Raw genomic sequence first — 25,141 nt, 5'->3', positions numbered from 1 at the left:
TTCGACCACTCCCAAGCCGGCCAAGGGAGTGGCTCCTTTTTTTTAAAAAAATAAAAATAAAAATTTTTATTTTTTAAAAGTTTATTAATTTTAGTTTTTAAATATTTTTATTTTTTATATTGTGCCATGTGTCAGCCATTAGGGGTTAGCAAGTGGTAAACCGTTAAATATTTGACGAAAAAATATATAGAGATACTGAGTCTGTCTTTTTCCAAGACTCAAGTACTATTTGCGATACGAAACGAAACTCAGGTACCAAAAAAATAAAATTTTCAAAATTCAGATATTAAAAAGGTATTTAACCCAAAAAAAAAAAAAAAAAAAAAATCACATATGCTGTGCACTAATCGCTATTCTATCTAATTTAACAAAATTGAGTAACGACAAGGTATTTTTCTTTTTTGCAATAAAATAATAGTTCAAAGTGGTTGAGTGTGATAAACTGACAGTAGTAATTAATGGGGCAATGTGCAAATGAGTGGTGTTTAGAAGGGAAATGGTAATTAACTTTATTTTTTAAAACTTAACTAAATTATAAACTATGAAGATAATTACCAGAGCACTAGACTAAGACATTATTACAGCTTTTGAAAACCCTTGGCAAGGACAATGTTGAGGATTCAAACAATTAGTTTGGTTCTAGACAGCATTGGTTCCATTTGGACCATGTGCTTAGTTTTTAGAAGTTACGAATTAATGTAATTATGTCTTAGTCTAGTGGTCTGCTAATTATCTTTATAGTTTATAATTTAGTTAAGTTATAAAAAATAAAGTTAATCACCTTTCAGAAATGCTAAATATACTTGAATTTTTATAAATGGAGCTTTACTAATTGATGTGGAGCTTATTCATTGGACATGATCAAAACAATTAATAAAAAGAAATGTTACGAGTACCAATAAATAAGCTCCACATCATCTTAGTAAGGTTCCATTTGTAAAAATTTAAGTACATGTAGCATTTCTCAAAACTATAACTCCTAAATCCTATGGGGCATATTGCACGTACCCTTCGAGCTCGTAGAGAATTTTCTATTTAGAGGAGCATTAAAAAAAAAAAAAAAAAAAAAAAAAAAAAAAAAAAAAAAAAGAAAAAAGAAAGAAGGTGAGATTACATTGCCTGAAAGACATACTCCATTTTATTTTTTATTTTTTATTTTTTTATTTTAACATTGCCTGAAAGCCTTTTTTTTTTTTTTAATTATTATTTTATAGCTAAAATAACTATTTTTTAATCATTTTTGCTATTGGGCCGGGCCAGGCCAGCCCATTGAGAATGCATAGGTGGTGTGATTGGGTAATTTCCATATGCTAAAACACAGCAAAACCCCCCACTTTCTCGTTAATTTCGTAATAAAACAGAATCACCGCTATTCCGGAGCTTTGGTTCTAATCACTGAGATTTAAGTTTAGCAGCTCAATATTGGACCTTGATGAATCCTCCTCGTGCACTGCAAATGCGTGCGAAAAGTTCTCCGAAAGACTCAGCTGGTACATTTCACTTTCTACTTTTTGTTTTTGTTGTTTTTCCCCTCAAATTTTTTTTTTTTTTGAACGTTTTTAACTTGCATGATCTAATGGGTAGCTGAAACGAATCTTGGAAAGCAAAAGAAGCTTTTTTAAGGTTTGGTTTGTTTTCTTTTACTCTGTTTTCCAGGAAACCAAACGGTTTATGCTTGATTTTTTTAGCATAGCTTTGAAATTGTTAGTGGGTTGTTACAGAAGAGCTGAGAATGACTGTGGTTGGTTTTGATAGACTAGTTTGATGAAGGAATGGGTGCTTAGATTTTTATGTTCTATTTGGTTGGTGAAAAAATGCAGGTATGGAAACTAAAATTTGAATACAACCATTGGCATAATCTTTGACCCGAGGAGAAATATTAAAGAAAACGTACATGGTTGAGCCTAAATACAACTATGGTTCATTATTTTGCAAACCATATCAAAATTAATCATACTATTCAAAAATCTCGGTTTCTTAGTTTTTCTCACATCTTTTTCGGAATCATCAGAGGACCATTGTATCTTCAAATTTGGATAATGATTCTTACTTATGACTTCTGAATTGCTTAATAAATCAAATTTTTCTCTCAACTTTTCATAAATTATTTTTTGGAACACTGGATCAAGCCTGGCAAGAGATTGGTTTCTAACGTTAAAAATAATGAATATGCCAATACCAAAGTTCATCATCCATCATTTAATCTGGTTGCCCAAACTGAAGAAATCTTCAGAAGTTTCTTATTTATAGCTTCAATCTTCCAAATCTGAATCTCACAGAGGGACTATCAGAAAATAGGGATTATATCTACAGAAGTGTCTCCAAATGTATGTCTAATTAGTGCTGCACCTATGACCATGAGCGTAGTTGGTTGTTTTCTATTAATACTTAAAATTATGTGTTAATTACACTTTACCAACGTATGATTTGGGTTGAGTTCGAATTGCCAACCATGGTTTAAAAAGTTGTAGTTAAGCCATTTGAGGTTACATCTGTTAAAAAATTTTAATGTTAAAATTTGCAGGTATAGATCATGTAGCTTCAAAAGAGCCATAAAAAATAACAATCTTGTTAGAGTCTCAATATATTAAACTCATGAACCAAAAGCAAACACAATCAGACCTCAATTGAGTGAAGTACAACTTTTTAAACCACAAATTGGCGATTTGAACTCGACCCAAACCATAAGTGGATACCGAACTACCAATGCTTGGATTATGGCCCCCTAAACTACCACTTTCTGATTTTTTGGCCCCATCCGTCCATTTATGCCGTCAATGCCAACGGAAACTGGGTCAGGTGCCCGGCACGTGACCCTTTTAACCCAAAAACCCGAAAATACCCCTCCCTCTACACTCTGAAATTCTCACGGTGTCCTTTGAAATAATGCAACAAATTATTGAAATAAATAGCCAACTGAAAAATAGTTATTACAAGAATGCCATTTGGTAATAATCTATGTGATTTGGTTTTTTACCTTGGGTAGACCTTTTGTTGCCAATGAAACATTATTTAAGTTGTTTTTATTTATTTAACTTATTTGAGTTTCTTCATCATCTATAATCTCTGTGTGTGTATCCGTGTTTTGAACAAATAGTTTCATTTTACAGATGCATTAACGGGCAATATGTATAGCTCTCAAAAGGAGTCAGATAAGATTGTATCAGTCATTGCAGGAGAGAACAAGCAATCTGATTTTTTACGTGTTTTCTACGGTATGTAATGTTATTTTATTGCTGTTGAAAGTAGGTTAGATGCAGTTTGTAATTGTTAAACTTAACAATGATATGATGGTCGGCTGCTCTCAATTGTAGCCATTAATATGCAAAAAATTTAAAGATCCTTTGTTTTATATTTCTCAGAATATATTGGAATACACTTTTATTAACTGGAAGAAAGAGTCCATTTATATTGTAGACTTAATGGCAAGCAGTTTATTCAGCTTATGTTTTATACTTCACAATTTTCTCCTTTTGATCGTGTTTTATACTTCCAACTCTGTTATGTATCCCAGTTTGAGAGAGGAAGTTATGATAAAATGTAGAAGAGATTTGATGCACAAAAGTATGAGTATGATTGGTGTATAAATTAATTGGGTCATGCTATTCTAGTTAAAAATGCTAGATATGCTTATCTTTTAATTTTCTTCTCTCCTTTGATACATAGATTGTTAAATCACCACTTGTCCCAAAAGCTTAAGCTTTTGAAACAATTGACGATTTAACATGATGTCAGAGCAGAAATCTTGAGTTCGAACCTGACTCTACAATTTACCCCTTATTTTCTATTAAATGTTATACGTCTTGGACCTCATTTGTTGAAAGAGAGTTTGAGCTTATAGGTGAGGGAGAATTAAAATATAATTAAATGATTTAATTTACTTTTTCCTATTAGTGTAAGATTTTGGGACAATTGATATTTTAACGCAGATCAGAAATTTGCATTGAGAAAGGAATAGTTTGCTAAAGAGACAAAAAAAAATTTAAGGAAAAATTATTAAAAAAACAAAAAACCCCTCCAAACTACCAGCCGTTTTTAAAGTAACCCCCTTAAACTACCAAGTGTACTAATTTGACCCCCCAAACTACCAAAGAGTGTAAAAAATGCCCATTTTGTCGAAATATTCCTATTATATCCTTGCCATGTGTCATATATTAAATTTAAAAGTCAAAGAAAAATTATATATATATATATATATATATATATATATGTGAAGGGGTGGCCGGCCACCCCCAAAGGAAGTTGCCAATGGGAGTTGCTGGCCACCCCCAAGGGCCTTGGGGGTGGCTCGGGGTGGGGGTGGTTTCAGCCACCCCCATTTTGCTCTTTGGGGTTGGTTCAGCCACCCCCAAACTGGCCATGGAGCCACCTCTCCTTTTTTTTTTTCAACTTTTTTTTTTTTTAAAAAAAAAAGTTTTTATTATTTTCAGTTTTTTTAAATTTTTAATTGAATATATGATACGTGGCAAGGGTATTATAGGAATATTTCGACAAAATGGGCATTGTTGGACTCTTTCGTAGTTTGGGGGGATCATATTAGTACACTTGGTAGTTCAGGGGGGTACTTTAAAAACGGCCGGTAGTTTGAGGGTTTCTTTTTTTTTATTTTGTAATTATCCCAAATATAAACATAACAAAAACTACCGGAAGATTTTCCCTTGCATTATGTAAATATATTCATATGATATTCTAAAGAAGAAAGATATTCTATACAAAGAGGTAATGAATTTGAGACATTGATGAAGTGGAAGCAAATTTATGTAAATGCGAGCTATACACAAAAAAAAAAGAAAAGAAAAAAGAATGCACTCTCAAACAACACTAATCTCACTTAGAACGCCCAAAAGACAACCATCCTTCTAATCAAAATCATTTGGAGCAGAAACCAGTCCAGCTTAAACCCAAAATGTTCCATCCCCTCATTAGCATATCTCTTATTTATGGATTGACCAGTGAAAAAAGACCATCTATTTATGGTAGTTCAGTGGATTATGCCGGGGTCGGTGAAAGACATGTTGGGGAGTTGGAGGGGCCAGAAGGGTAATCGGACTTCGATACAGATTTGGCGCATGGCTCCGTTGTGTTTGATGTGGTGCGTTTGGAGGGAACGGAATGCTCGCTGTTTTGAAGATTGTGAGACTGGTTTGTCTAATCTGAAGAGAAAGATGCTTCAAATGTTGTTTATGTGGAGAGATAGAATCAAGTTTATGCATGACTGTTCCTATTTTGATTTCTTAGATAGATGTTCTCTATGTTCTTTACATTAGGGGTTCCTTGTATACATCCTGTGTACTTTGGGTTGCGCCTCTTTGCGCATTTTCAATATATTTTACTTATCAAAAAAAAAAAAGATAGCGCAGAGGGCGCAACCTCAAGTACACAAAGAGTATACAAGGGAGACCCCAATTAGGGAGAAAAAGAAGAACACAAGTACAGAAATTCAGTAAAAATAGAAAAACAAGGACTATTATACGCTGCTATCCAAGCATGAAGAGATTTGTACATACTAACTTTTATCTCTAACACTAGTCTCTCACAATCCTCAAAGCTCCTTGCGTCCAACTCTCTAAATGCACTACATTAAGCACAGATGAGTCATCCACCAAACTTGGCTTCCTAATTGACCTATCCAGCTACCTAACAACTCCCATCACCCTTCTAGGCATGACCCACTCTACACTAAAAAGACGGAAGATCGAACCCACAATTCTCTAGCCACTTCACAGTGGAGAAGAAGATGATCTATGGTCTCTCAATTCCTCTTGCACATACAGCACCAACTCATCACTATAATGTGTCTCTTCTTCAGGTTTTTCAAAGTTAAAATCTTCTCTAATGCTGCCATCCACATAAAGAACTCCACTCTCGAAAGAGCCTTAGTTTTCCAAATGCTCTTCCACGAAATAGGGAGCCATCTCTTTCTTCATTATTCATTTGTTTATCTATTGAATTTTAGTGTTACTTGTGGTTTATTTTCTCTTAAGAATATCAGATATCATTGTCTGATTTATGGGAAGTTGGCCTTTGCCTTGGCCCTAAGACAAAATTGCTGCAGAGCATAACCTCTTTTGCTACCCTTCAGGGGGGTCATAAAAAAATAAACATCTTAGATCATTTAAGGGAGAGAGAGCTGATGCCCCTAGGGTGGAGGATACATTAAAATACCAAATCTTGGTTGGGGTCTCATATTGGATTGTGTAGTGGGTGGCCAAATCTATGTTGTAAACTCATTGTGATTGGTGGCTGTATATATTTTTTCTTACTTCGGGTGTACTGTTTTTGGAGTACAGAGCACCTTGCTGTAGGCTGGAAAAGAGTTCTGTTTGTTTAACGATACTAGTAAATTAAATTGGACCCTAGTAAAGTTCTTGGAATACACTTGCAAATTCTCTCAATGGTAAATGTTTCGCCTAGGACGTGGAAGCTACAAAACTCTGATTTTGTAATGAACATTCAAGGTACAAAGAGCATTTCCTTTGAAATATCAGATTTGAAAGAGATTACTCAAACTATATTTTTTGTTAGGTCTTTGGTGTGTCGTAAATCTATGACAACCTTGTACTTAAGCCTCATAGTGGAGAATATTGTAACTCCAGACTGCAGAAGGTCTGCCAGCTATTTTGAACTTCAAAACTGTAATCAGCCATCAGCTACTTACAACCATATAATTTTAATTTTTGTTTCATAACATACTGGAAAATGACTATCCCTTATTTCATTTCTAGAGTAAATTATCACCCATGATCTGGGTTCCAGTCATGTAATTTTTTTTTGATAAGTAATGATAGTTTTATTGAAAGCGTAAGGCGCCCCTACGTACACTAGAAGTATACAACAGGAAACACCTAACTAGAAAGCGAAAAAGAAGCAAGAAATTCAGCAAAGCTGATAGATAAAGGGTACAAATAAGCCATCGACCAGACATACAAGGTATGGAGAAACAACTCTAGCACCTCCTCTAGGGAGCTTTCTAGATTCTCAAAACACCTAAGGTTTCTTTCTCTCCAAATACACCAAAAAAGGCAAATAGGCACCATCTTCCAAGAAGTAGCGCTCCCAGATCTCCCAGACTTCCACCAACAAGCAACTAAGTCAAGCACGCTCCTAGGCATGACCCACGAAATACCAAAGCGGGAGAAAATGTTATTCCATAGAGCTGAGGCCAGATCGCAATGCAGAAGAATATGGTCCACTGATTCCCCATCCCGCTTGCAAAGACAGCATCTATCCACAATAATTAAGTTCCTCTTCCTAAGATTGTCCAAGGTCAAAATTCTGCCTAGAGCTGCAGACCAAGTGAAGAAAGCTGCCCTCGGGGGAGCCTGAGACCGCCACACACACTTCCATGGGAACCGAGTACCTCCAGCACACATCATAGAACCAAAAAATGACTTCACCTTGAACACACCTCCAGTCATGTAATTTAAGATTGGCTATTGGTTGTTATTGTAAAGATGTATCTTTACTAAATTACTAGTATACAATGATCTCAGAAAGCAAATTATGGGTTTTTGCAGATGGTATTATAGCTGGAGGTGTTGCTGGTGTTATTGTGGAAACAGCATTATATCCAATTGATACCATAAAAACTCGATTACAGGCATGTCAATTTTACTGAGTGTTATCTTGTTCATCTGTTGCATTCTGTTGCTGACTAAAATTATATTAGAAAAAAGAAACCCTGGTGTATGATGGCAAAAATTATCAGTGCCAAGGCTGTTTCCACTCTCTGTGTTTACATGAATGATCCCATTTCTAGCTTCCATATGTTGTTTTCTTTCTACTTTTGGATGATGTTGTACTCTTTGTTCAACTATTTGGTTTTATTGCATACAGCTTGACTTGCTTTGCTAGTTAAAGCATTTTCCTATTGGTCACAATTCATTCTTCAAAAGGGAATCATTAGATTAAAGGTCGTACAACTCCTTTCACTGGATCCATCTCATGCTATCTATTCCTTTGCTTTCTATCATCATTCAGCCATTCATGTTTTGGCTGTTCTACAATTGATGTCAACATGTTCATGATCAGCTATAGAATACTTGATTTTCTATACTATATCAAACCTGCTTGATCTTGCTTGAATTATTGCTAGTAGGTATCACCATTGCTTCTTTTGTCAGGCTGCCCATGGTGGAGGAAAAATTATTTTGAAGGGTTTGTATTCAGGATTGGCTGGAAACCTTGCTGGTGTCTTACCGTGAGTAAACTTTAATTTGCATATATGCATTTCCCCAACATTTCTATAAAAGTAGTTAGTTCTTCTATATGTTTTTCACATGATGATGCGGATCCTAACTTTTTGGTCAAAGCTAACAAACAACTATGCAAGTTAAACTCAACTGAGTAAAACCTTATGCAAGATAAGCACAACTGAGGAAAGCCTAGCTTAACTACTTGCCATTGGGTGCAATAATCCTTTTTCCCTATTCATCCTCAGACCATTGCCCCTACTACTTTTGAGTGTATGATAAAATTTTAAAACCATTTCTCCATGAGAAGAGTTTGTTTTGATATAGCAAGACATCTCACTCATTTGCTTAATCTTTTGATACGTTGTTTGTTTGATTGAAAACCTATTAATAAATATTTCAAACTTCAACATCTTCATGCTCAAGGTATTTATAGTATTTTTTGCTTTGATTTTGTTTTCTCTTTATGCAGGCCTGATTCTTGGTGAATTTTCTATTTTCTTCATGAACTGTCTTCCACAATAGAGAGTGTGGTTCATTTCATTGTTTGTCTCTTATTTGAGGGCTACGGATGCCACATTTGAGCCTGAATTTTTTAATTCTTTTAAGCTGAATGCTTGAAAAAGTGCTCATCAATCTACATAATGCTTGAGAACATTTCTGAGAACACCATTTTCTTTCTAATTATTTTTTCCTATCATCTTTCCAGTGTTCATTAAATGCTTGCGTTTTCTTATTATGTGGGACATGGCTGATATACTTCTCTATTCTGCACAGGGCTTCTGCCATATTTGTTGGCGTATATGAACCTACAAAGCAGAAATTGCTGAAGTCCTTCCCTGAAAACCTTAGTGCATTAGCTCACTTGGTAATTATTCTAACTAACCCTACGAGAACTGACAATCTTCATCTTGCTAGACTGTTGTGGCAAAAGTTTCTTCATTGATCTGACACTATAACTGCATAAACACAGAATTTTTGGCCCTGTAGCTAAGGGTACAATGGGCTACACAATGAAGGGTAGCCCTCCCTAGTATCCATAAAAACCCAACCCCCATGAAGGCAAGAGCTTCATGTCTCTGGTTCAACACCTAGAGACATAACCAGATGGCTCTTTACTGCATGCTTTTACTGGCATTGTTTATGATGAGATGTCTTTGTATTCCAATACTCAAGGCCCTATGGAAGACGAATATATTCTCCTGTTTGTACATGGGTGTAAACCTGATGTGGTCCTTTCTATAAACCTTTAACATGAACTTCATCACAATGAAAACGGATTTACCATTCACCTGTATGTTTGTTTTCTCATTTTTTTTATCCTAGGATTAATAGATGAAGCAGTCTCCAAAATTTTGGCTTTTGCCGGTTCTAACTACTTTCATGCTGATTTCTTGTCCTCCATGAGTTTGCCTCTCAACTGCTAACAGAAATTCTGTAGTTGCTTAGAACATACTCTTTGATCAGGTAGTTAGGTGTTAGGACCATTTTGCCGCATTTCAGATCTCCTTTACTTGTAATAGAGATAATAGAAACTACTTTCACTTTCAATGTACTGGATAGAGCTTCCTTGTTATCTTAGTAGGTATTCAGACTTCATTCAGACTGCAGGTGCAATTGGAGGTGCTGCTTCTTCTCTTGTCCGTGTGCCAACAGAGGTACTTAGGATTACGCCCTGGTCCTCCCTCGCTTCTTGCTTTCTAGGTTTATAACCGTTAGAATTCTTCTCAGGTTGTAAAGCAAAGGATGCAAACTGGGCAATTTGCTTCAGCCCCTGATGCTGTCCGTCTCATTGTTGCTAAGGAGGGTTTTAAAGGCCTTTATGTGGTATATAATGCTCGCCTTTCTCATTTAAGATTTATCATCAGTCTTCAATCTAGGCTATGTGGCTTATGCTTGCAAACTTCTCCTTGGGGGATACCTTAGGTCACTTGTTATAAGATAGGGGTCTGATGTTCTGTACAGGACCAGGCAAGCATCATACTAGGTTTCTTTCTTCATGAGCTACGTAAATGTTGTTGTGTATGCGAACACCACTTGCTGTTAGTTTATGAGTCGTCGTTTGCGCATATGTCCTGACCTCTGTTTTTGAGATTGTAGGGGTATGGATCCTTCTTATTGCGGGATTTGCCGTTCGATGCCATGCAGTTCTGCATCTATGAGCAGCTTCGAATAGGATATAGGTTAGCGGTAAGTTTACCTTGTAATGCAAACTGCGTCCACTCCTAGATGGATTATCTTTACTTGAAGGATGTGAGGAAGGATTTGTTTAGTCTAAATAAAGAAAATTAAGTCATCCGGAGAAGGATGACAAATATGTAACTAAGTAGAAAAGGAAAGCAAGTTATGTAAATTAGAAAACCTCAAAATTGGAAACTCAGAGCTAGAGAATGTTTGAACATGGTCCACAATAACTAAGCAATTTTATTCTATTTACATGTTCTTCTTCCAAAAATATTCTTCTAATTAGTCTAGCATACATTATACGTTAAAGTGATTAAGGTTTACCTGTTCTGCAGGCAAGAAGAGAACTGAACGATCCTGAGAATGCAATAATTGGTGCTTTTGCTGGTAGTTTAACTTAACTTCCCAAACAACTTTTGTGTTTATCTTTGTGATTCTTCTGTTGTTTGTTCTTGCCGTTTAGCTTGAATATGCTCACTTTTAGAGTTTAGTGATAATAGAACATCCTTCACTGTTTTTTTTTTTATAAGTAAGAAAATTTCATTAAAAAAACGTAAAGCGCCCCTAAGTACACAGGAGCAACTCAGCTAGCCCACATAAAAAACCCAAGAAAACCCATAAGAAACTACATACCCACAACGCCCAAAATCCACATGAAACCCAAGATACAATATAACCCCCATAATAAAATAAAACCCAAAAGAACCCCCCATCTAACAATTCAAGATACAAAGTAATCCCCCATAATACAATAAAACCCAAGATTCAAAAGAAACCTTTCATCAAACACCCAAGATACAAAAGAACCCCCATGATACAATAAAACCCAAGATACAAAGTAACCCCCTCATACAAAAAAACCCCCAAAGAACAAAACCCCCCAAACCCAAGAAAACCCCCAAACAATACCCCCAAAACCCACACAACAATACCCTAAATACAAGAAAGCAAACCCAAAAAACAAAGAAAAGACAGAGCTACAGGAGGAAAAAAGAAAAAACAGTGGCGCGTGGAGCTACGCGCACCGATGCGCCACCTGCGCGTGTAGACACTCGCAACCGGAGCGGCGCGAAACCAGCCGGAAGGACCACCGGAAGAAGCAGAAATTGCCGGAGAAGCCATCGGATTATGACGAGCTTTGAAGTAAATACACCGTTGTCATTTAAAAAACATAGCGTGAACAAATAATTGTTTCCCTAAACAACGTTACTCACCTCTATATTCCCAAATTTGTTGGAGTTGTCAATAAAGTTTTTGGTAAGTAATCGAGTTTCATTAAAAAGGGCGCACCCAAGAACACATGACGTATACAAGAGAAATACAACCAAAAAAAGATTTTTTTTTTTTTTTTGGTAAAAAAAAAAAATCATGGAAACTAGAATATGAAAACAAACCTAGGCAGCCATCCAATGGAAAAGGGAGTTGAAGAAGAAGGCATTTAACTCCGTCACTGTCTTCTTTCCGTCTTCAAAGTTTCGTTCATTTCTTTCTCTCCAAAATACACCACATCAAGCATAGAGGAATCATCTTCTAACAGCTTCACTTTGAGGGCTGCCAAATTTCCCTCTCCAACAAGCAAAGAGATTCTCACTTGACGAGGCATGACCAATGCTAAGCCGAACAAGCTGAAGATAAGTGATTTCGTGTTTCAGTAGGCTACTACTTTCCAGATAATAATTTGGATATAGCAGCCTCATCTGATTCATGTTATTCAATTTATTCGATAATGTAAGAGGGAACTACCCAATGGATGTTCGCTAGACTTGAACCTGCATGCTTTATGTTTGATAGCATGAGAATTTTGAAATTGCACCACCAAATGTGTTGGATTGGACCTTTGACCATTTCATCTGAAAACCAATTGGTGTCCAGTGAGGGAAGCCAAAGCCTTTATGGGATTCAAAATCGCACCCCGCAATGCATTTAAATATCATTGCTATAAGTCCCCTAGTGCATATATCTTGCTGATTATGCTTATATGTAGTGCTCTGCTTTTATGAAAATCTCTTCTATAAAATCTCATTTACTGCAGGAGCAATAACTGGAGCTGTAACTACTCCTCTTGATGTGATAAAAACAAGATTAATGGTTCAGGTACTGAAAATCTGCTTTCTCGTTTTCTTCTTTGAAGGGAATCAATAAATAGTTTCTCTCTCTCTCTCTCTCTCTCTGTGAACCTGTTGCAGGGGTCAGCAAACCAGTACAATGGAATTTGTGATTGTGTTAGGACTATTGTGAAAGAAGAAGGAACTCATGCTCTTCTGAAGGTTTGTCCAATCTTGGTTATCTTTTTTGTACCCCCAAAAACATGATAAGTGGGGTAGCCATTTCTTTTTTCTCTTGTTGCACAAAGAAATTATGAAAACTCCCTTGAGATTATACGTCTGATTTCCTAAATATCCCTGAGTTGCTAAAAGATTCACACCGTTGGCGGAAATACTGGAGATGTGGTATCTTTATTTGTTTTTTAAGTATTGGCACTTATAAGCTTTAATTTCCTCCTACAATTCCAATGTTTTTCTCACTTCCTTTTTTATGCCCCTCATTAGGAAATCTTGATCTAAATGGAATAATAATTCAGATAGAAGATCTTGTGTTTGAGTCGTCAACAGAACAGCATATGCCACTTTCTTCTTCTGAGTAGCTTGAGTAAATGTTATACAATGTAGGGAAGTTGGATATGGTTTGCTAATAAGCTTTGACTCAAACTTTGCAGCAATAAACTTGGGAATGCTGGAACATGTCAAAGATTTTTGTAACACCCATTTTCCCATGCTTTGGCAGCAATCAAACTACTAGATTTATTGCTTGTTTTTTTTTTCTCACATTTGTAAAATATCAAACAATTACATCACACCACTTTGATCTAGTGAAAGGAAGTGTACAGTGAAATAACATAGACAAGAATATTTTCATTCTCTAATCATCTTGGGGAAACAAATAAATGATAGTCATTTTATTTGAACTACTGCATGTAGTTACGGAAGTATTTTGGAAAATGTGGTGAAATTAATGAATCATTTGTATTAAGAAAAAAATATCCCGTGGTGTATGACTTCATAGAAATTGAAAATTGTGTTCTAGTACAGTGATTCTCGATTTAAACGTGGCATTTTGTGTGTAGTGAAAGTTATACAGCACACAACTAAAATATCTTGCAAAAGTATGACTATTTTTGGCTGTTTTCTGCAGGGTATTGGGCCAAGAGTACTGTGGATAGGTCTTGGTGGTTCAATTTTCTTTGGTGTTCTTGAAAGGACAAAACAAATGCTTGCCCAGAGGCGGCTGCCTTCTCAAAACCCAATCTCTTTCAAAGATTAGCTCTAGCTCACCATGTTGAATTCATTTCCTTCAAAATTTATCATCTTAAAAGCTCTATTCATTGCACTTTTCTCCATGCTTTGCTTCCTAAATCAGAAAAAGCATCAGCTAGCTCTCTCTTTAGATACTGTTTCTGGTGTTTCTATATTGAAATTGCATCGTCAGAACTTGAAACCAATTAGATTATTGAACCTGTAATTTTTCTTGTGTTTGAATTGAAAATCAGAAATAAATATAGTTGTGAACTGATGTTGTAATTCTTCGTTGAGATAGCCCTACTCAAGTGGGTTTGTGTGTTTAAATTTTATGATTGCAGCTAACCAGTGGCTCTACATACTTGAAGTATGCAGCTTTTGCTTGTGGTCAGAGGCATTTTGATATTATTTTATCGATAGTTTGAAGTAGCCAACCATGCATGGACAAACTTTTCCCAATCAAAACCATCTGGGTTTACAAGGAGGTTTTATGTAGGGGTAGGCAAAACCCGTCCAAACCAAACCCACTCGCCCTTGCCCCGTAAAGTCCGGATTTTAGCTTTAAAAGTGCGGACCCGGGTTCAAAAATGGGCTATCCGTGCGGGGCAGGGCGGGTCGCAGGTATAAGATTTTAAAAATTTAGGATACCCGCCCCAGCCCGCCCCACATGCCTAACCCTAAAAGGCTAAAAGTAAACGACATTTTCCTTCTCCCTACCCCGCTCACCCAGTCACGGAGTCACCCCCTCTTGTCCTTGCGCTGCTCACCCCATCTGATTCTCATCCCAAGTCCCCCGGCGCTGCTCACCTCCTCTCATTCGATTGTTCCTCTGAAATTTCAAGTCCCCCTGCACCGCTCACCCCTACACTCTTGTCCCTCTGAAATTTCTCATCCCGAGTCCCTGTGCCGCTCACCCCCTCACGCCCCTCTCATTCGAACCTTCACTCTTGAACTAGTAAGTTGGTAATTTTTGTCTTCATTGTCGTTGAATTTTGAGTTGATAGTTGAAGTTTTGAGATGGGTTTGCAAGTATTTTCAGAGCCTTCACAAGTCTATTAGTTTTCTTGGGTAATCTAAAAGAAAATTGAAGCTCATTACATCCATAGAGCGTTGAAAGATGTGCTAATTACTTTAAGTTCTTGAAGGAAAAAAAAAAAAATCAAATAACATTGTATGATAAAGTCCAAGAGCAAGTTCATTGCAACAATCACAACCTCCCTGAAATCAACCGCCGTCTTACATAAACTTCAGAATCATGAAACTGATTACTAAAAGAAGGGAGGAAAAGAACAGAATCATAAAACACAACCAAAATCGAGAGAGAGCACCAAAGGATAAAAGCCAAAAAGTAGCTTAAAGCCTTAAAGTAGCTAGTATTAGAGTTTAGCATACCTTACAACTGACAGTACAGTTTGTGCAAGGGGCGCCATTCCCAGCCATGGAAACTTCAAAGACAAATGTGGGTGAGTTGAGATGCGAGAATGCAGGGGGAGCCTTCAAGAACTTCACAGTTACCTCTGAGTAATCGCAGTGAACTCAAAAGAGAAAGAACCCAGCAAAGCATCCATGAAAGCTTGAGCAAACCCATTTGAGAAACCCAAAATTTACAAGCAAAGGAGACGCATTTGTGGTGTTTGTGTAGAGAGTAGTATTGAACAATAAGAGGTGGGCATTGTGAGGAAATAGTGGTGAAAATGTGATTGAGAGACTAATACAAGTAAAAGAGAGGGGTTTAAATTTAAAAGGATGAGTTTGGACTGTTTAGTGATAGATGAAGGTTCTGTGGAGCCCATAAACTGCTATTAAAAACACAAAAACTTAAACCCGGGAACGACTTCCAAATTCCCAACTAACATAACGGTAAGACCTAAATCTTTTGGTCCCTTCACTTTGGCGTTTCTTTAACTGTCTCTCTTAGCATAAGCTTTGCAGAAATCCATGTTTATTGTATTCTTTTAGGTTTGTGTTTTTTCTCGTCGTAAAACCAAAGCTACCACATGGTGGCTAAAGCTGCTTTTTGAATTGTTGTCCACAAGCTATTCGACGAAATGTCCATGTATTGCTAAATTAATTTGTTTTACAATAATAGAAGATTTGCATTTGATTTGATTTTTTTATTTTTTATTTTTTTTGTCAATAATTCAGGTATGGATGTGGCACATTGCTCTCTAGATGGCAATGCTGATTGTGTGAAGTTTTGTCCGCATGATGCTTACCATCATGTTCTGGCAGCTTCGACTTACATGCTGCAAGAGGGTGATCAGCCCAGTCGATCCGGGAGCATATCGCTCTTCAATGTAGATGCTAACATGGGTTGCCTTGATTTGTTTCATTGGGTGGATACAGTGGGCATATTTGATATGAAGTGGAGCCCAGTTGGGGGTAATGCGGGTTATTTGCTTGCTCAAGCGGATGCTGATGGTTGTTTGAGATTTCAGTCTTGAGAGCTGTTTAGATGGAGCAGAAGGTATGTTTTCTACTTGACAACATATAATTTAGCGGTCAGTTTTTTTCTTTGTTTCTCAGAAAGCATGGAGAAAGGGGAAGGAAAATGTAAAAATTGTTTAAAGATGTTTATGATCATCTTTTCCTTCTCCCTGGTATTTTCCAAGAAATTAAACCACATGCTCCACCGCTTGTGCGAGCCCCCGGCAATTCCTTTGAGTTTCATACAAAATGTAGAGTACGAGTTACACTTGTAAAACGGTGGCAATGAAAAATGCTTCATTTTTTTGGATTAGTTACTTCAGCTGAAACTAGTGTAGTAGGCTAGTAGCAAGGCTACAAATTTTGGTTATCAACTTATCATATCTGTTTCCTTTTCAATTTTAATTTTATTTTAATTGTTGATGCAGGGGTTTTATTGAAAGAGATAAGTGGAGATAAAATCAGTTCGTCCATGTGCCTTTGCCTTGACTGGAACCCCTCAGCCACATCAATCACAGTGGGACTTTCTGATGGATCTGTCTCAATAGTTTCCTTATTGGAGTCCCAAATGGAAGTACAACAAGAATGGAAAGCACATGATTTTGAGCTTTGGGCAACTTCCTTCGATATCCACCAACCTCAACTGGTATACACTGGTTCAGATGACTGCAAATTCAGTTGTTGGGATTTGCGGAATAATCCTTCTTTAAAGTCAGCATTTCAGAATACCAAGGTTCATAAGATGGGTGTTCGTTGCATAGTGAAGAACCCCAGTGACCCTAATACCCTATTTACTGGTTGCTATGATGAGTATTTGAGGGTATGGGATGTAAGATCAATCTCAAAACCTGTAAATGAAACTTCGATTTGTTTAGGGGGAGTTGTCTGGAGAATCAAGCCCCACCCCATTGTACCGGGCCTTGTCTTGGCAGCTTGCATTCACAACGGGTTTGCAGTTGTTAAGATTGAAGGGGATGAGGCTGAAGTTACTGAAACTTATAGCAAGCATGGCTCACTTGCATACGGGGCAGATTGGCAGAGAGGGGAATCATTCCAGGATGGCAAAAATAAGAGTACTTGCAAAATGATTTACCGGATCTAAGCGCATTTGTTTAGTTGCAGTCAGAAAGATTCAGGTCCAACCAAAGTAACTTCTGGGGAATCTTAATTGTTGCTTCATTAGGTATGTATGGACATGGTAACTAACCTTTCTTCCTCCACTTAACATGATTCAAGAAGATAGTTTGGCTCCCGCTATGTTTTACCACTATAAAATATTACTCATGCATCTAAGGTGGTCCTCCTACATCCATATCCTTGAGAAAAGGGATCCTTTTATTTTTCTGTTGGAGAAAATAACAGTTAATACTTTTTTTCCTAGTGGTGGACCTGGAAGAGGGCGGACATTGTCTTAAACTCAAGACTGTATTTGGTAGACATGATCTTTTAAATATGTTCTCATGTGATAACTGAAATCGTTGATCACTTCTAACGTTGATGCAAGTTGGTTTGCCCTTTAGCTTTCGTGCTTGCTTTAGTAGCATTGCTTATAAGAGGTAAACTACAAAAACTTTTAACAGAACTTTTTATCCAAATTTAAAGAGGGAGCAAAAAATTAAGAAACGAGATTAATCTAGCCATCATCTCATAAAGTTATTGGTGATGGTTTAGCTTATGCCCTGCTTAAGTATTTCTTGGTCTTTAGCTCGAGTGCTTGAGTCAGAGCTCCACTTGAGTCTATTGAACCTATGTCTTTAGCTTTAAAATCAGTTGCAGTCTGCTGCCTATAATATGTGCAGCCACACACACACTAAGGACTTCAATGCAAAGAGAGTGGATGATAGGTACCCGAGGTTCGGTAATAACATGAGATGAGATTTGATAGCTTCTTTCGGGTAGGAGAAACCACAATTCTTCACTTATGGTAGAAGAACACCACAATACTCCACTCAGGGTTGGAGACGACCACAATTTCACTAATTTATTCTCCGATCTCATTAATAACCAAATGGTCTTTAAATAGAAAATACAAGTAGATAAAGCCTAAAGTGATAACACCTAAAGTTATAATATTCAAATTCAAATAAACTCTAATCCTAATTCCTAATATTAAATAATCTAATCCTAATGAGTTGGAATTCAACTATTAAATCTATCTAATCATAATCTTATTGCTATCGGTGAACTAATATTGTTAGTATAACTTGAGGTCAAGAAAGCCTTGTAATAGAGGAATGTGTTTATTTTTGTGCTTACAGTTCTTTTCCTGTGAGTTGGGGAAGACTCACATCACATCACATGCCCTCCCTCCAAAACCACAGACATACTATCAAAGGTTCTCTCTTGTGTGGACATGGATCCTCTCTAATTCAAATGAATTGGAGAGGATTCAATTAGTTTTATTTGAGAGGAAAAAATTATCCTTTCACATTTTTATGAACAATTTTGCCCCTCAAATAACACTAATTGGAACCCCTCTAGAAATACGTCTTCTTTTAAACTGGGATAGAGAAATTTCTTCTAATTCAGTTTGAAGAAAACTTTATCCATTAGAAATTGTGTGAGAATGGCTAGTTCTTGTCACCCTATTCAACTTTATTGATTTTGCCAACCTCGAGCAACCAATTTCACATATGGAATCTGACTGAGTAGTTTGTGTTCAAGAGTCTGATATACATGTGTGGGCTTAAGGAGTAGAATCCACTATAATTGGAGATCCCTCCTCTTATCTTTGTTGGATTTAGTTCCCCTGTTATTTTTTGTCCAAAGAGAAATAGACAAAAGTAATAACAAAGAAATTGTGATGAAGAGTTTTCATGTCCAAACAGGAGTGTACTTGCCCGCATAGAGAGCCCCACAAGTGAACCCTCTATTCGGATAAAGGAGCTCATTTCACATACCCATGCCCAAAGAGGAGGGATCCTCAATTGCAAGGATCTCTATCCATTCCTACCTTCTACCTCTTTGGACAAAGAATTGTAGGGGATCTTTATCCTGAGGCTTAAACGCACTCTTAATAAATAAGGTTTGATATTTGATTAGATATTATACCAAATCATTAATTATCTTAACAAATTAAATTGATAAAAAATAATTATAATTATTATTTAATTAATGTTCTACTACCAATGTTTGAATGTAAACTGACTTTTCAATGTACATTGATTCTTTTTGTAGCACAAAAGTGCAGGCAAAATATTGAAAGTTCAACAGAACCACAAGCAAAAGTCCTAACCGATACCTCATTTCTCGTCCTCTTCATCTGCATCTCCACCACCAGCCTTCTTAGCAGCTGCCTTATGTTTCAAAATTTTGTTGCTAGAAACAGACTGATTCTCCATTATACGCCTAAAGCAATTTTTTTAGGACAGAAATCAATTCTTTAGAAGAGGGGGCAAAACATCAGGGCACTTTTAGAAGTAACAGTTACTGTAGTAATTGGTTGCTACTTGCTATTATACCTACACAAGAATCAACCTTTGATACAATTTTCCCAACTCTTCTTCTGAGCAAAAGAAAAACTAATTTGGGATTTTTACAATTGTAGTACATGGGATTAAGCATCAGCATGTAGGCAGTTAATCACATACAAGCTAAAGGAAATCAACATACAAGATAAAGGAAGAAGAATCCAAGCTATTGCCTAATTTCAAAAATCAAAATGATGCATTCATAAATTCTTGTAGATCTCTTTCATTTTGACGAACAACACTGACATAATCATCTCCCGATTTTCAACCTGAAGCACAAGCTCTACCAATTACAAAATTTGGCTATTCAAAATATAATTAGTGAACTTTCTTATTGTTTAAACAATATGTTCCAACAATTTGATTATAATGATAAATACATCCATTAATTGAATCCTTCGCATGTCCGAATACTTTGATCTTTGCCATACTTCATATACGGCTTTCAATCTTCAAACTCTCTAATTGATATTGGCTTCATCTTTTTTCGATTTCTGCAATCATCAAAAGAAAACCGAAGGGATCAAAGCAATTTATATTGGTCAATCGCAGTTTGAAGCTTTATGTCTAGAACTAAGTTTTACTTACATTGGAAATATCTATCCACAAATCAAGCTTCTCAATAGCTTTTCCTGATTCTTGTGTTTCACGAGCCAAAGTTACTCCTTCACTCAAGGTTTTCACATAGCCACTGACCAATAAAGCAGCCGCCGCATTTAATATCTGATCAATTGTTTTGGTGATAATTAGGTTTCTCAATCATAAGCAACAACTTATGAAGTAACATCTTTAGGAGAGCAAACTACCAAAGTACTTACCAATGCATCGGCAATGGACCCTTTCTCCCCTGACAATACACGCTTTAGTACTTCCGCATTATACTCTGGACCTCCACCTCGCAAACTATCAAGAGTGCAGCGAGAAATGCCGTACTCCACTGTCGAGCAAACATTTATCAGAAAGTATAAATAAATTGTTCAAAACTACTTATATGTGGCAACTAATCAAAGATGAACAAATTTAAAAATTAGGGACAAGATTCTCTCACATGGATCAAATGAGAACTTCTCAATCTTTTCTGGAGTGACATCAAGGATTAGCCCAGGTCCTGTATTCAAATTATTTATCTTTGCCTATGAGAATTGAGTATATAATTTTATTTTTTTTTGTAAGTAAGAAACTGGTCTTATTAAAAGTGTAAGGCTCCCCTAAGTACACGGAAGTATACTTTAGTATTAAAAAACAGAAGGTTCTTACCAAGGGGGCTCATTTCATCTAAGCCCTCTGAGTGAACAACTAATGCTCTTTTTATGCCAAAGCGCTGCAATGCTTTAGCCATTTTCAGGACCTATCCAACAGATAGAATATAATACTCTTCTTAGGCATGCATTTATGAGAAGAAAAAAAATTCCATGTACTCAACTACTCATTTGAAAAGTAAACCCCAAGCACTCAACAGTATATATTTGTGTATCCTTAATCCTTATACATGAGAGAAAACACAATGAAATCAAGATTTTATTCATGGTAAATGGTGGTCTTTGTATAGGTGACCACTACTTAGCTTGCAACAACTTGCACAAGATTAACCAAGTTTAGCATTGGAATGCATGCGGAATCAGAAAGGCAGAATTCCTATATATAATAACTGCTAGTGGAATCAGCACCCCACATCATTTTTTAATGGTTTAAGGGGTGGGAACCGACCAATTCGATTTAGCATTGGCCTTCTTTTTGAGAATGTGGAGTTGAATATGACTATTTTGGGAAAAGGCAAACGGAATAACAATAAATCAGATGAGTGGGCAATCGATAACAGCCCCCCCCCCCCCACCAAATGTTCTTCCCATAACTGTCACTTTCTTGGTTCCAAAAAAAATTTAGTTATTCCAACAGTGTGAGTATTCTAATAGGCTCAGGCTTAACACCTGACCCAATGCTAAGAATTCGAACTGAAGTTGGTTGACACTGGAATACTAAAATCCCAGGGGAGTTTTGTGTTCTTCAAACTAAGCAGAATTATCCTAGGAGCTATACTAGGAATACAATGGAAAGCTCAGTGTACATCAATAAGACCATCTACAGTAAAATATCCATGTTCCACTCATATGCAACTTAAATCTTACTAGCAATTGCTCTATTGATCAAGAATCTATTTTGTTATAAGCTTAAACATTTTAACACTATCTTGGCAAAATAGTAAATACTTGGAAATAATAACATATTCACTATCATTTTTAACATGTCAATAATTTCAAATCTTTTAGCCTTCAGAGGTAGTTAAATAAATAGTGACAACCATCTGTTGGATCTTAGCAACAATGCATGGTTAATAGATACTATCATGAGAAAAAAAGAAGCGCTCAATGGGCCTTCCGTATTTCAAAGAGTTGGTGTTTAAGCGATCTTAGCTGCATTGGAATTGTTTCGACACTCGTATTACTTATTAAAGATTAAAGCAATCTGTTTCATAAACCCAAGATTCTAAGGAAATAGTATACTACCAAAGCCATGAAGCTTGGATTATTAATCATGCATACAAACACCCACGCTGCCACTAAGAGTTTATTGCTAATGGAACTTGAAGAAACAAAGAACAGGTAGTGAAATTAAATGGTCAAGAAATATAATTTTGGGAGATAAGATGATAATTCTACCATTCAACCATTCTTAATACAAAGACTTACCAAGTCTTCCATGTATACACCGACAACAGCAAAGGGTACTCTTGCTGGATTCAACATTGGGCCCAATATGTTGAACACAGTTTTCACTTTCAGCTTTTTCCTCACGGGGCCAACAATCTTCATTGCTGGGTGATATCTTGGAGCCATCATAAATCCAATTCCTCCTTCATTCAAGCACCTCTTCACCCCCTGAGTCAAGAAAAAGAACAAGAAACTAAATTAGTATAGCCATAAATCATTTGATCAGAATTTTGGTACACTTTTCATATTCCATAAGTTGAGCCAAACACAAAACGGTATTGCTATCCTTTTTCTTGTTCTCTGCTACATGTATTGTGTTATTAAGGCAACAATATATGAAGAAATGGGCCTTAGCTTAAAATGGTGTCAGGTAGCTTGGGGTTTCAGAGGGTCAATACCACGGGCAGAAATACTAATTACCATTGCACTAATGAATGGAAAATGTCTATCATAAGAAAAAGGTAACATCCTATGATTGCAAAATTATCACAATAACAACTAGCTTAATATCATTTTTTAAATTGTCTATGAAGTCTAGTGCAGCCGGCTTCTAATCTCCTTGTAGCATTCAGCATGTGCTTCTCCCCACACAAGAAGCTTCTCTGAAGCCCACACAATCACTCAGACTACCCAGAGTACTATTGGACCATCAAATTTTTTTATTTTTTATTTTTGGGTAAGGATTGGACCATCAACAGAACTTCGAAAAAAAACCAAATTAATTACGCACTAACCTCGGGCCCCAAATCAATAGCTACTCCCAGAGCCTCTAATACATCGGCACTTCCACATGCAGAAGAACTTGACCTGTTTCCTTGCTGAATGCAAAAGGCTTAACAAATCAGCATTTCATAGAGTTTTACATGCACTAAAGATTCAATCCAGTAAAGATCAGAGCATCAAACATAAATGCAGAATGATGTTAACCTTTGCAACTTTCACACCACAAGCTGCAGCAAGTATCGAAGCCCCTGTGGAAATGTTCACCGTGTTTGCTCCATCACCTCCCGTCCCAACAATGTCAACCACATCAACCAACCCTTCTACCTTCACACTACGCTTGAGCATCGCCCTTGCCAATCCCACAACCTGTTTAACCGTTACAACCCCATAATTACACACTTTTACTAAGTGTCCATTTGTTTCAACATTGAGCATAATTTTGTAATTTTCGGGCAAAAATTGAATCAACTCAAGTTTTTAACCAAGCATTTAGGCCATTCAACATTTGAAATGAACTCAAAACTTATTAAAGTACTATTCATCAGAAGAATCTTTCAAGTGTACTAAGTAGCTACAATCTATGTCTTACATATCGTGATCTTGTGGAGTTTCACTCATAGATGGTTCATCTTATTAGAACATCATATCTACTATTAGATATTCTATCAAAATGGGGCATACGATTCTTTCAAAATACCAACAAAAATTAATTCTAACAGAGCCCCAAAGAAGAGAAACTCTGACCTCTTCATATGTCTCTCCTTTGGCTCTCAGCAGCACAAGAAAAGCACTTATCAATGCCTCATTGGTATCATTCAGCAAAAAATCCAGCGAAGCTTCGGCCTCAGACTCCGATAAGTCCACCCGATTTATCAGCGACTCGATCAACTGCACCCCCACAACAAGAAGAATTCAAAAACCAAACTTTAAAGATAACGAAACAAATAAAACAACCCCAAATCCATACCTTATTGAAAGACGTTATTGGTGGAGTTGAACTCTCAGAAGCAGCCACAGGCAAAGCAGCGACCAGAGTGCTCGTAGCTAAATTTCTCCGCTGATTCGTGGGAAGAATCGACGGCGTGAACAAGCAGCTCCGAAGACCAGGCCTGGGACGGCAAGTCAAAAAAGAGAAAGAGATGGGGGATTTGTTGGAGGAGACCGCCATTTACAAAGCAACCTCTGAAGCAGATCCGACCTGTTCAATTTTTTTGCTTTCTCGTAAAAATCAAGCAGTGGGGGTGTTGAGGCGTGCTGCGCACGCACGAGGGGTGAGAAATTGAGATTTGAGAATCCGCCATTGCTTTCTTAGTTTCTTTCCATAACTTAACAGTGGCAGTATTCAGCAAGTACAGTAATTCCAACTGTGACGTGGTGGGTCTTCTCACAGGAACCGGTGACGAATTTTATGTATCTTCCAAAAGAAGTGTTTTTTTTTTATAAAAAAAAAAAAAAAAATTCAGAGCAAATACAACAAAAGGGAAGGGTTAATTAAATTAAAGTATTGCTGCATTTATGGTGCGTTTGGGTATTGAATTTTTAGAATTAGAATTGAATTCTAATTCTATTTACAAATATTGAGGTAAAAAATTGTGTTTGGGTGTTGAATTTTGAGATTGAAAAATATTATATTTTAATAGTAAGAAATGATTGGAAGTTTAAAAAGTTGTGTATAATGATTGGTATTTTGAAAAGTTGTGTGAAATAATAATTTAATTAATAATAATTTATTATATATTGATTATTTAATTAAAAAAATAAATAATATTTTTTTAAAAAAATAATTGAAATCAAAATTTAAAATTTAAAAAAAAAAAAAAAAAAATGAAGGAAGGCGGCAGCCACCCCCAGAGGAGGTCGGGGTGGCCGCGCGGCCTCCCCCAAGGGTCGGGGGTGGCCGCGCGGCCACCCCCAGTACTCGGGGGAGGCCGCGCGGCCTCCCCCAGGGGGGGTGGCTGCCAGCCGGCAGCCACCCCTCTGTTTTTTTTTTAATTTCTTTTTTTTTTATTATTTAAATTATTGATATTTTATTATTTAAATGTGGGACCCACGCGTTTTTTTAGTCAATTTTTCCTGCGCGTGGGTCCCACCATTAATCTGAAAAACAGCATTAAATTTTCTCAAAACTCGGGTCAAAATCC

At 36.7% G+C, this 25,141-nt stretch overlaps 2 protein-coding genes and 1 pseudogene across 5 annotated transcripts; 2 read left to right on the top strand and 1 right to left on the bottom strand.

Moving 5' to 3' along the window:
• The first annotated feature begins 1,327 nt into the window (after positions 1 to 1,327).
• Positions 1,328 to 15,880, top strand: LOC133867297 (S-adenosylmethionine carrier 1, chloroplastic/mitochondrial-like). 4 transcript variants are annotated; one of them, XM_062304021.1, is made up of 14 exons: positions 1,384 to 1,490; positions 1,605 to 1,623; positions 1,756 to 1,820; positions 3,111 to 3,215; positions 7,518 to 7,600; positions 8,124 to 8,200; positions 8,970 to 9,060; positions 9,797 to 9,850; positions 9,924 to 10,019; positions 10,293 to 10,382; positions 10,712 to 10,763; positions 12,409 to 12,470; positions 12,563 to 12,643; positions 13,569 to 13,946. In XM_062304021.1, exons 4-14 carry the CDS (start codon positions 3,128 to 3,130, stop codon positions 13,695 to 13,697), a joined length of 903 nt encoding a protein of 300 aa, XP_062160005.1. In that variant the 5' UTR covers positions 1,384 to 1,490; positions 1,605 to 1,623; positions 1,756 to 1,820; positions 3,111 to 3,127; the 3' UTR covers positions 13,698 to 13,946. The 4 variants fall into 4 exon arrangements, with proteins under 4 accessions (XP_062160003.1, XP_062160002.1, XP_062160004.1 ...); XM_062304019.1 differs by lacking the exons at positions 1,605 to 1,623; positions 1,756 to 1,820 and adding an exon at positions 15,818 to 15,880 and having other exon boundaries at positions 1,328 to 1,490; positions 13,569 to 13,711; XM_062304020.1 differs by lacking the exon at positions 1,605 to 1,623 and having other exon boundaries at positions 1,359 to 1,490; positions 1,657 to 1,820.
• Positions 14,474 to 17,593, top strand: LOC133867296 (uncharacterized; annotated as a pseudogene).
• A 2,150-nt stretch (positions 17,594 to 19,743) lies between these two features.
• LOC133865303 (anthranilate phosphoribosyltransferase, chloroplastic-like) lies at positions 19,744 to 24,371 on the bottom strand. The gene is made up of 10 exons (XM_062301685.1): positions 23,968 to 24,371; positions 23,745 to 23,888; positions 23,205 to 23,366; positions 23,012 to 23,095; positions 22,257 to 22,445; positions 20,827 to 20,917; positions 20,618 to 20,677; positions 20,388 to 20,506; positions 20,158 to 20,292; positions 19,744 to 20,063 (listed from the first exon to the last, which is right to left on the bottom strand). The coding sequence occupies exons 1-10, from the start codon at positions 24,166 to 24,168 to the stop codon at positions 20,031 to 20,033; spliced, it is 1,218 nt and encodes a 405-aa protein (XP_062157669.1). The 5' UTR covers positions 24,169 to 24,371; the 3' UTR covers positions 19,744 to 20,030.
• Between the last annotated feature and the right edge of the window lie 770 nt (positions 24,372 to 25,141).

This window comes from Alnus glutinosa, chromosome 4, assembly GCF_958979055.1.
Source record: "Alnus glutinosa chromosome 4, dhAlnGlut1.1, whole genome shotgun sequence".
NCBI lineage: Eukaryota > Viridiplantae > Streptophyta > Magnoliopsida > Fagales > Betulaceae > Alnus > Alnus glutinosa.
This window is presented reverse-complemented; position numbering and strand designations above follow the sequence as displayed.